Source organism: Haliaeetus albicilla, chromosome 25 (genome assembly GCF_947461875.1).
Source record: "Haliaeetus albicilla chromosome 25, bHalAlb1.1, whole genome shotgun sequence".
In the NCBI taxonomy this organism is placed as follows: Eukaryota; Metazoa; Chordata; class Aves; order Accipitriformes; family Accipitridae; genus Haliaeetus; species Haliaeetus albicilla.
Window position 1 is genome coordinate 9601151 of NC_091507.1, and position 10454 is coordinate 9611604.

Consider the following 10454-nt stretch of genomic DNA (forward strand, 5'->3'; position numbering starts at 1 on the left):
AACATCCTGTTAAGGTGCTGCTCAGTAATAAAGTACTTGAAAGAAAGAGTGCAGAATTCAATTACAAGTAATTTATTTTTATAGAAACAGTACATCAAGGCCTTGGAAAGATATTACAGAGCCCAAGTAAGAAGATCTGGGAAGATGACATAAGAGTTGATGTCCCCTTCAGCAAAAGTTTAATCTTTTCATTAATTTATATGGTGTGGTTAGATCAATCTTCCAGGAGAAAGTAGGCCAGCAGCACTCTGAACCCCTGCAATATCCCCTGCAAGCCACCCTTCCTAAGGCATGTGCCCGGCACCAACCCTCGCCCAGCTCGGTTTATACTGAGAGGCAGGAGCTGAGGGGAGAAAAGAGCCTTTAAAAAAAAAAACAACCCAACAAAACAAGAAAGAAAACGACCTAGCTACTCTATTTATTTCGGGAAATGCCTCTCAGGAGGCGGTTGTTTAAAGCCAGATAGTCGCTTGCTCGGGCAGAGGCTTGGGAGCGGGTCCGGGGGGAGTGGGAGCTGCCTCTGCTTTCCACGGGGGGGCACGTGGAAGGGGGGGGACAAGCCGACCCCTCTCCCCACTCCAGCTCGGGGCTGTGTTTGCCGTCTTCCCCCTGTGCCCTGGGGATGAGGGCAGGCACGGAGACGGCCGCCTGTGCCCACGCAGCCACACCCGCACCTATGGGTACCCACGCGCGCGCACCTATAGGCAGATATACATATGCATGCGCATCTCTTATCTCCGGGGTGCGAAGGCGTTTTGCTCAGTGGAGGGGTTGGCTTGGTGACTTTTTCTTCTTGGGTTTGGGTCTGTTAGGCCAAGCACAGAGTTACAGCCCAAGCAGGGATTTCCTTCAGTTTCTCCTGCTCTAGGCCTGCTCATAGAGCCACAGGTTGATCTTATTAATTATTTCTAGGAGGGGTTTTTTGTTGGTTGGGGGTTTTTTTGTTGGTTTTTTTTTAATACGACATCTGGTTTGGGGATGCATTCCCTAGTTAGCTTAAGGGGAAGGGGCGGGGGGGGGGGGATTTTTTTCCCCTGCATCAAACCGAAAATCAAATTTTAAAATAATCGATGTGAAACCACCCAAACAGACGGCTCTGATAGCTCCAGAACTACAGCAGCCCGGACCTATTTTCAAGGTTTCGAAGGCTAATTGGTATTTAGCCGTATCTGAAGCGGGATGGGAGGCGCGGGAGGAGACTCTACCAGATGGGGTGCCATGCATTCATATGCTTGCTGCGCGAATCAGAGCGGGCACCTTTCCCCCGGCTCTGGCTAATCCCGTCCCTCAGCACCCAAACCGTCTAGCCTTATTCACGGCGATTGTTTTCTGGGCTTTTTTTTCCATAACGGCCCCATAAAAGGAGGGGGAAGAAAGTGTGGATTAAGGGAGAGTTAATGGCACGTTTGCAAGGAAAAATACAATAATTAAAACAAAAAAAAAAATAGCGAGTTGCTCAGCTATTAGAGACTTGTCAACACTAGCACCACCACCACCACTACTAACCCCCCCTGCCCGGAAAAAAAAAAAAATCCTTCCTAGGAAATGCAAGGCACGGGCAGATACTCCCAGAGCAGAATTACTGTTTGGCAGGACAGGTACAGCGGAGTTGCAACCAGCTTCCCCATCACACGTGTCGTCTCTGCCTTCACCTCCCCGCTTTGGATGAAACGGGGCACTGTGCTAGGATCCGCTGGCAGTTAGGAAGTGAGGTGAGGACGTTTCCAGGAACAGAGCCTTTCTCTTACCTGAACCCTAGCTTCAGACAGTCCCAGCCTCTGGCTTAGTTCCTCCCTCATGAAGGCATCCGGATAGTGAGTCTCATCAAAAAGTCTTTCCAGCTCATTCAGCTGCTCTAGTGTGAAATTGGTTCTGCTTCTCCTTTGTTTGAGCTTGGTCTGTCCATCTTCATCTTCTGACTTCACATCTTCCCTCTTCTCTTTGCACTCGTAGATCCCTGCCGGGAGGGGGAAGGGGAAAACGACACTGAGCCTCCCCTCGCACCTCTCCGAAGTTTCTCTCCGCAGCGCACGGGGGGCACCCCCCTCCCCTCTCTTCGTCCCCAAACTCAGCACGACATGCGGGGGCAACGGGCGGGCGGGCGGGGGGGGTCCCCGGGCCGGCCCCGGAGGGGCGAGGGGGGCTGAGGCCGGGCCGGGGGGCACCGCTGCCAGCCCCGGGCCGAGGCGGGGAGGAAGGGAGGGAGCCGCTCTGCCTTGCCTGGCTGATGCCCCATCAGAAAAAAACCTATATCTAGAAATACAATTTTGTTTTCTTTCCAGGGTGAGGAGGAAGCCGTGCCGCCGGTTGGCACGGACAGTTCGGGGAAGGGGCTGGTAGGGAAGCCGCCGGCCCCCCGATACCTCCAGGCGGGGAAGGGCATTTCTGCATCGCCCTTTTCTCCCAAAGTAAAGAGGGTTATGCAAGAAGCTCCCCGCCGCTGTCATGGAGAAGCCACGGTGAAAATACTTGCCTCGTAAAAGAAACTTTCCACGGGCCTGAGACCGACACCGTCTGTCCCTCTCCCCCTTATCACCCCTCCTGCCCCCAAAATACCTGCCGGCGGGTCGAACCCCCCGGGGCGGTGGGCCTGCACGGCCCGGGCTGGGGGAGCGCCCTCAAGAACCATGGCTGCCCCTCCAAAAGAGCAGAGGGCCCCCCCCAGCCCCCACGGAACCCAAGAGGGCTCGGGGCGAGCCTGCGGCCGGAGGCGGCCGCTCTGCACGCTTGTCCCGGCCAGAGGGGAGGAGGGCTGGGGAGGCAGCGGGGAAAAGCAGTTGCCCTTTTTGGTCTTGGCGAGGAGGGGTGATTTCTTTTGCTTTGGCAAATTATCTTTCTTTCCTTCTCTTTTTTTTTTTCCTCCCTTTTCCTTAATGCCAGGCGGCAGTAAGGCACCGGCCCGCTTTTAAATCCGGCTAACGAAGAGAGGAGAGGTGCTGGAGCAGGGGGCACCTCTGGAGGCTGGACCGGTTCCCCGGGCTCCCCTGCCCGCCCGGGGTGCGCATCCAGCGCGGGCACCGGCGGAGTCCCGGGACGAGCCGGCTCCGGCTGCCTCCTTTGTCCTGCTTCACCTTCTGGGCGCTGTGGGGCTGGGGTGGGGGAAGCCATATCTGCAGACGATCCCGAACTGAATCCGTTTTCCCTCACCAAATACGCACATATTTTCTCTATGTATATGTATACGCACGCACACAAATGTGCGCACGCACATATATACTAACCTCTATACTTAGGGGCATCCCAAAATGCAAATCACGAGCTGCAAGTCGTAACTTAATTGAACGTAATAAAACGTCCTGAACTGCATCTGTGCTTAAGCAAGGCGGGGACCCAAGCCCAAGAGCTGCTTTTCACTTCCGAGACCAAAACTGTCCCTGGCCAGAATCGCTCCTCCGGGCTCCCCGTCTCCCACTCCGGGCTGCGTATCGGCTGCCTAAAACTTTGGGAAGGGTCTGGCCTCCGGAGGTGCGTGTGGGGGGGTCGCTGGGTGGTTTTAATGGCGTTTTGTTCGCATTTCTCCCGTAAGGGGAACCCCTATGAAAAGACGAGGGTGCTAACCCAGCAAATGCCTAGGGAAAATTAGGCGCGTTCACAAGCTCTGTCTCCTTTCGGAGAGCCGAGGCTACAGCTTGTCCGCGATAGGTATAAAATATTAACTAGCATATCGGTGGGACTGAAATCACACGCCGGAATCAGTTGAAATTACACTGAAACCTGGCATGAATTTAAACTGTCACAAGCATCTCAGCTCTTTCCAACTCCTCCCTTCCATCCCCACCCCCAGCCCCTCTCCATAGATTAGATTAGCTAAACATACAAGCCAGAATTTCGATACACAGGGAAAAGGGAGAGTAGTAGAGATATTTTTTTTCGTTCGTTCGCATTATAATTTTTTTTTTTTAGATTTTTTTTTCCTGGAGCATGCCCTGCTTTCATTTTTTAAAACCATCTCCTGCGCGAACGATTCCTCTAAACCGAACCCTCTCTTTTTGCAATCTCTCGACCAGAGAAGGAAAGTCGGCAGTGCTGAGCGGTACTGGCTTGTGCAGAAATACGGGTACCCGAATATGTGATTCTACACGATCCTTCTGTTTGGGGAGGGGGTGGAAGAGAGGAGGATATTAAATAAGCGTTTGGGCTGTAAATTAAATTGCCTCTCGCCCAATGTTATATTAAACAAGATCAAACAGTAGGAAACAGCTGAAAGACTGGTTGTTGTTCCCCAACCTATTAACCGTTTTTTATTACCCCAAGCTAGCCAGTAGCTCCCCAGGCAGGTCCACCTGTCTAACTTGCCTAGAGACACTTTCTCAACTTTCTAATCCCCCCGCCCTTTTTATTCTCTCCTTCCCCTGCCAGCCCGTGCGGGATTTTCGGCTTGCTTGGTTTAAAAAATTATTTTTAAATTGTAATTTCTGTTCCGCTACGAGAAGGAATGGCGTTTTGCCCCTCGGCCGGCGGCGCCCGCCGCCCGGGGGGATGCGGTGCTGCCCTGGCCCGGGTGAGAGGGGCTGGCAGGGCACCGAGGGACCGGGCGGCCGGTGCCTCTCTCCGCAGGGATGCTCGGTCTCACCCGGGCCCGGGCAGCTCCCCCACAGCCAGGCTCCTCTCCTCCTCCTCCTCCCCTCCTCCTCCTCCTCCTGGCCGGCCGGAGCCTCTGGCTAAGGGCAGGCTGACCGGCACCGGACAAAATGTCCAGGGAGAGCCCCCTCCGCATCCAGCCTTCTCCCAGAAGAAGCAGCAGCATCCTGACGGCCCGGAAGCAGGAAGAACAGGTCTCCTAAGGCATTAAAACTCCCCGGACAAGGTTTCCTCGTACCAAAATAGAGACAGACAAAAATGTCTGACGTCCTGCGCTGCCCCCTTCCCCCGGGCGAGCGAGCGCCCTAACGCACCGGATCGATTTCGGATGCGAACGGGGGGCTGGCGAGGAGCGGGGGCGGGGAGCGGGGGGGGAAGGACCGAAATTGCGACTTATTTTTCAGGGCTACGTTCCCGTTCTGCGTGCGGGCGTATGTGTTTCCAGGCGTTATGTCCCCGGCGCTGCGGGAAGGAGGCGGCCGGAGGAGGGAGGCAGGATGCGGGAGGCGAGCCCGCTCGCCCCGCCGGGGTCGGGGCCGGGGCCGGGGCCGGGGCCGGGGCCGGGGCCGGGGCGGCGGTGACCGGCTCGTCCCCTCTGCGGGGGCGGCGGGGGCGGCCGGGGAGGGGGCCGGGGCTGGCGGCGAGGGGCGCGGGGCGGAGGGCGCCCAGCCCCGCTCTTACCTTCCGCCGTCCTGCCCGTGCTGAACTCCTTCAGTTTGTCCTTGTCGCTCTCTACGTGGTCTTTGAAAAGATGCACCGGGCAATGGTTGCTGCTCTCGGTCATGTCCTGCAGGTTAGAGTCAGAGTTTCCAAGCTCCCTAGAGCGAGCCAACCCACTCTCCAAAACTTCCCTGTACGTGATCGTCTCCTTCTTGTTGCTGCTGCCACTGCCGCTGCTGCTCTCTTTGCTTTTCTGGTCAAAAGATTTGGATACAAAAGCCGTAAGTTCTTCCATGGCTGCCCGGTGATCTTATCCACAGAGATCCACTTGTTTTCGGTCGGAGATGTGGCCGTCCTCCGCACGCTGTTTTTGCACGTAGAAGATGGGCTGTATAGGGTTAGATCACTCCTGCTGTTATTTATGCCTTTCAATTTGAGATCACACTATTTATACATGGCTACCTCAGCCCAACCCCCAGCTCTCCCTGTCTCCAGCAATTACTGACTGCTCCATAGTCGCAGGCGGACTCCTAGCAGCTATCTCCCCCACCTCAGTCCAGCAATTGGCTTTCTTTTCATTTCATCACTCTTTGGCATCTTTGCACCTTGATTTAGGGAGGCGAAGAGGCAAAAGCGAAAAAGAGGGGGAGAGAGAGAGAGAGAGGGAGAGAGAGGAATAAAAGGGAGGGGGGGGAGAGGAAAACACGAAAATAGGTATCTGCATTCTGTAAATGGGTTGCAGAAATGAAAGTCGAGGAAGACTTAATTGATTGTAAGGACATCCTGTGCGTGGCAACACTGTGAGTAAAAACGGACCTAGCTAATCAAATAACTGTGCTCCTGCAATTAAATGTATCGCTGTCAAGAGGAAAAGAAAATGAGTGTTCAATAAAAAAGGTAATGAATAAAAAGCCGGAGATGTGCATTTGTTGTAATCACTGGAAATTCTACCTGGTTTGCTATTTAGCTAATTGCGCTTAATTAAGTGGTCAAAATAATCGGCGAACCAAAAATGCTGTTTTAAAAGTGTTGCCTGCTCTGGCGGGTGGGTGGGTGGGTGCGCGGAGGGGGACGTGTGTTGCAGTTAAACAAGTCGCGAGGTGTCGCGGAGATCCGTGTCGGTGTGTTCGGAGGATTTGGAGGGGGTCGCTTGGCTGAGGGGGTCGCTTGGCTGAGGGGGGGCGGGGGGGGTTATCCATGGGTAGGGGGGCTCTCCAGATGCGTGTAAACATCGCAGGATCTGTTGTCTTGTTTACTGGTATTATGTCGTCTGAAGATACTGTTGGGGAAAATTAAAATCTAAAATGTTTTTTGGACGTAGAGCTATCCTGCTGCGTGAAGCAGAGGGGTAATTTGTTAACACGAGAGTTTGTAGACGACAAATAGAGCATTAAATCGTCTCCCCCCCCCCCCCCCCCCTTTCTTTCTTCCCCAACGAAACCCATCCTGCCGGATTTAAGATAGAACTGGCAATAATTTCCCCACCTTGTTCTTGGTAGGCTGCTGTTATTTTTGTTGTACTCCCGGAATAATTATTATTATTCTGTGCGCTTGAATAGCTGCCTGAAATTCATCATCAGATAACAGCGCCGGCATTTCTAGCGTCCCTCCGCACCGTTTGATCCTCACGCGGAGCCGACTTTCCAGCTATTTATTTCTATCTCCTCTCCTCGGGCTTTAACGCGAAGGGTTATTTGGTATTTGGAGGAATTTTGTCTTCTGGTCCTTGGGCTTTTTACGTCCTTCTCATTCCCTCGCCTCGAGTTTGAGATAATCAGAGCCCATCATCACGCCACCCTCTGCTCTGAATCGCAACCAAAGGAGGCTCCTTGCTGGAGCAAGGGGCCATTGTTTCTTTTCCGGGGGAGCGTGGGACTGCTCTGAAAATTAGCAGAACGTTAAAACACTAAAAATACGTTTAATTAATCCGAAGGTGCCCCCAGCACCAGAGTTAACACCTCCACAGGAGGAGGGGAAAAAATAATAATCGAGGAAGCAATTAATAAAGGGCTTTAAAAGGAAAAAAATCAATCTCCCCCCGTGCGAATTTAAAATGATTATCTAGGGGACAAGGATTGATCATTTGATCTCGGCACTGCGGATATCCCTGACATTTATTATATTGTTGTGTCTCGGTGGCATCCTTCCTCCAGAGTTCATTTAACAAGTGAGGGAGCCGAGGAAGCCTTACAACTTAACAAACAGGTCTTGTCATCGCAAACGCCAATCAAATCCGAGGCTCTAATGTATATCACACGGCACCACATAAATAATAAAGGCAAACGATAGACGTGGAAGTAGCGTATGGCTAAGGAAAGATCCCGGCACGACACGCTGCTTGTGCCTCCCTCCTGCAGTCTGCGTGCTAAGGCTCGGTGCCGGATTGCTGCACACGCCAGGCTGTCACGGACGCGGGGACACGGGGGGGCTCATTCCCGCGGGGAAGAGGCTCCGCGGGGCTGCGCCGCCGCCGGGGAAACTTTCCCCAGCCCCCGGCTCGACCGGCATCGATCCCCCCCTCCCGCCCCCCCCGGCGTCCCCAGCCTCCCTCTGCCTCCCTCGCAGCAAACAGCAAATAAGGACAAATATTTACTAACTCCGCTTCCCCAGCCCCGGTGCGGCACGGTGAGCTTCGGCTTCCCCAGGCTGCCGGAGTTTGCACCCCCTCCTCCGGAGCTCCCCCCCTCCTCCTTTCCTCCCCGCGGCTCCCCCCCTGCGCCCACCCAGCCCCACGCCTCCACCCCACGCGGGTGCGGGGCCGCGTTTCTCCTGGAGACCCCCCCCCGGGCCCCTCCTGCCACCGCCGGGGCTCCTGCCCCCGAGGACAGGGGCAAATCCAAGCCCCCCAAAACAGAGGAGGAAAAAAAGCCTTGTTGCCCCCCCCCCGCCCGCCATCCCCATCCCTCCCTCCCTCCCCGCTTCCCGGTACCGCGGGAGCCCCCGGTGGGAAACCGGTTGCTTCACGCTCCCCGCCCCCCCCCCCCCGGCTCCCGCATCCCGCGGGGCGCAGCTCGACCCGGGGCAGCCACCGGGCGCGCAAATCCCGCGGCAATCCGCGGCCCACCGCCATTCGCCGCCGGGGGGGGAGCCCTGCAGACGGGGGGGGGGGAAACTTGCCTCAGACTCCGAAAGCGAAAAGCGAAACAAAGCACCGGAAAGGGAAAAGGGGAAAAAAAGGGGGGGAACTAATAAAAAAAAAAGAAAAAAGAAAAAGAAGCGGTGCAAGACGCAACCCTCCCCGGGGATCCGGCCGCGGACCCCGGGCGCGGAGGCGCGGGCAGCCCCGCGGGCGCGCAAGGTCTCCCTGCGCGCTCCGCGCAGCGCGGAGTTTTGGGAGGGATGAGGGGCCCGGCCGGTCCCAGTGGGGCGGTGGGGAGCGGGGGGGAGGAGGCGGGGAGCACCCCCGGGCCCCCACCCCCGCGGCCTTGAGGGCACCTAGGGCAAGGTGGTGCGGGTGTGGGCAAAAGTGGGGGGCACTTTTGACCCCGCTACAAACTTTGGCTGCGGGTTCAGAAGGGAATTACGTTTATTGCTGCTCCGGATAACGGGCTGGGGAGGAGGGAGGGAGGGAGGGAGGGGGAGAAGGAGGGAGGGAGGGAGGGAAGGAGCTGCCGTCCCAACCCCATTCCCTTGCAGGCACGGAGCTCCTGGGACCCTGTCGCAAAACTCAGAAGTCACCCGCGCCCCTCAGAGCTGCCCCAGGCCCCCGGCTCAGCTCGGCACCCCGGGTACCCCTTTGCCGCGGCAGAAGCTCCCCCCGCTCTCCCTCACCCCCACCGCCCCCAGTCCCTTACAGGACCAGCCGTCAGCGGCAACACGGCCTCCCGGGTCACCTGTGGGGCACTGTCCCCCCAAATTCTCCTCCTCCTCCCTCCCCACCGCCCCGGGGCACCGGCCAGGAGCCCTCCGCCCTGCTGGCCGTCCTAACTTGACAAAACCCGGGGGGGGGTCGTGTCCCCCCCTCATTCTTCCATCCCCCTTTCTTTCCCCTGCCGGCGGTGGCGGGGAGCCGGCGGCGGTGGGGGGGAACCGGGCAGCCCCGTGCACCTCTCGGGTGCAGCCGGGCGTCGGTGTCCGGCCCCCGGAGCTCAAAACCCGGCGGCGGAGGCCGGGAGCGAGCGGGGCAGGGGTGCGAAGGGATATTTGCGAGCAGGGAATCTCGCCCTGCCAGGGAACAGCCCCGGAGCCGGTACCGGCGAAGAGGGTTTATTTAGCGTGGTGTCAATAGGTGTGTTATTTATTTATTTATTTATTATTCCTCTTTCAAAGGGAGCTCTTCACCATTGCGGTTTTTCTCCGAGTTAAACGAGAGGAATAATTATGAATGGGTTTAAGCGTTGCATTAGCTTTAAGCATTTCCAAGGCAAAGTATTGGATTTCATATTTATAAGAGGAATTTACATTTGTACATTGACTCATGGTATGACGTAGGGCGAAGCCGATTTCCTCCCTCCCTCCCCCCCCGCTTCAGCTTATTTTGGTCGAAATGGGGCAAATAAGTAAACAGAAATATCACCGTTTTAATCCACGCTTTAATAAGCGCTGACCCGAAGAGCAAGATTTTGTTGAGTAGATAACCGAGTCCTCTCTCTCCATCTCCCTCCCTCCTTCCCACCCTCCCTCCCTCCCTCTCTCGTGATTAATTCAGAGACTGTAATCATGGACATTGTACATCAAACCTTTCTGCTCACGCTACAGACTCCTGCAGATTTTTATTGGTTTACATGAAAGCGAGTAAACATATTTCAGAGGATGCCCTTTCAATCTGGCTCCATTTCCACAGCACATAATTCCAAGGACAATTTGTTTTAATAATAAGAATGGATGCAGTGTTAATGGTTTTCAATTTGTGTTTAAAAAAAAACATTAAATATTTATAAGTATCGATCGAGGGTTTCAGGATTTTACAGACGTCTTAACACATTTCATAGATGGGATTTTTTTTTTAATTTAGAAACCTGCGTCGTATTCTCTTTTATGCTGTTTATTGATTTAAGCAACATCCGTGTCTCAAGTGAGAGACTAATAGATTTTCATTAAAATAGGCTCTCTTAATCCTGATTGTGAATGGATATGATTGATCCATCCAGCACACTACACATCTATAATATTAATAAAGGACATTATCATGGCAGGACTTGCTTTTCCGTCATCAGGGCACTTTTTTTTTTTCCCTCCTTGCAACCTTAAAGATTTATTTGGGAGCGGTAAAA

The 10454-nt window shown here is 54.9% G+C and overlaps 1 protein-coding gene across 2 annotated transcripts in view; it reads right to left on the reverse strand.

The window, feature by feature from the left end:
• SHOX (SHOX homeobox) overlaps positions 1-7615 on the reverse strand; it is a 13068-nt gene extending 5453 nt beyond the window's left edge. Inside the window, exons 1-3 of one of the 2 annotated variants that reach the window (XM_069769932.1) lie at positions 6727-7615; positions 5263-5629; positions 1749-1957 (exon numbers count right to left, since the gene is read on the reverse strand). In XM_069769932.1, coding sequence (XP_069626033.1) covers positions 1749-1957; positions 5263-5536 — 483 coding nt within the window. In that variant the 5' untranslated portion in view covers positions 5537-5629; positions 6727-7615. Of the gene's footprint in view, positions 1-1748; positions 1958-5262; positions 5753-6726 lie in introns of those variants that run through there. The other variant, XM_069769931.1, reaches the window with a different exon arrangement.
• Positions 7616-10454: the final 2839 nt, after the last annotated feature.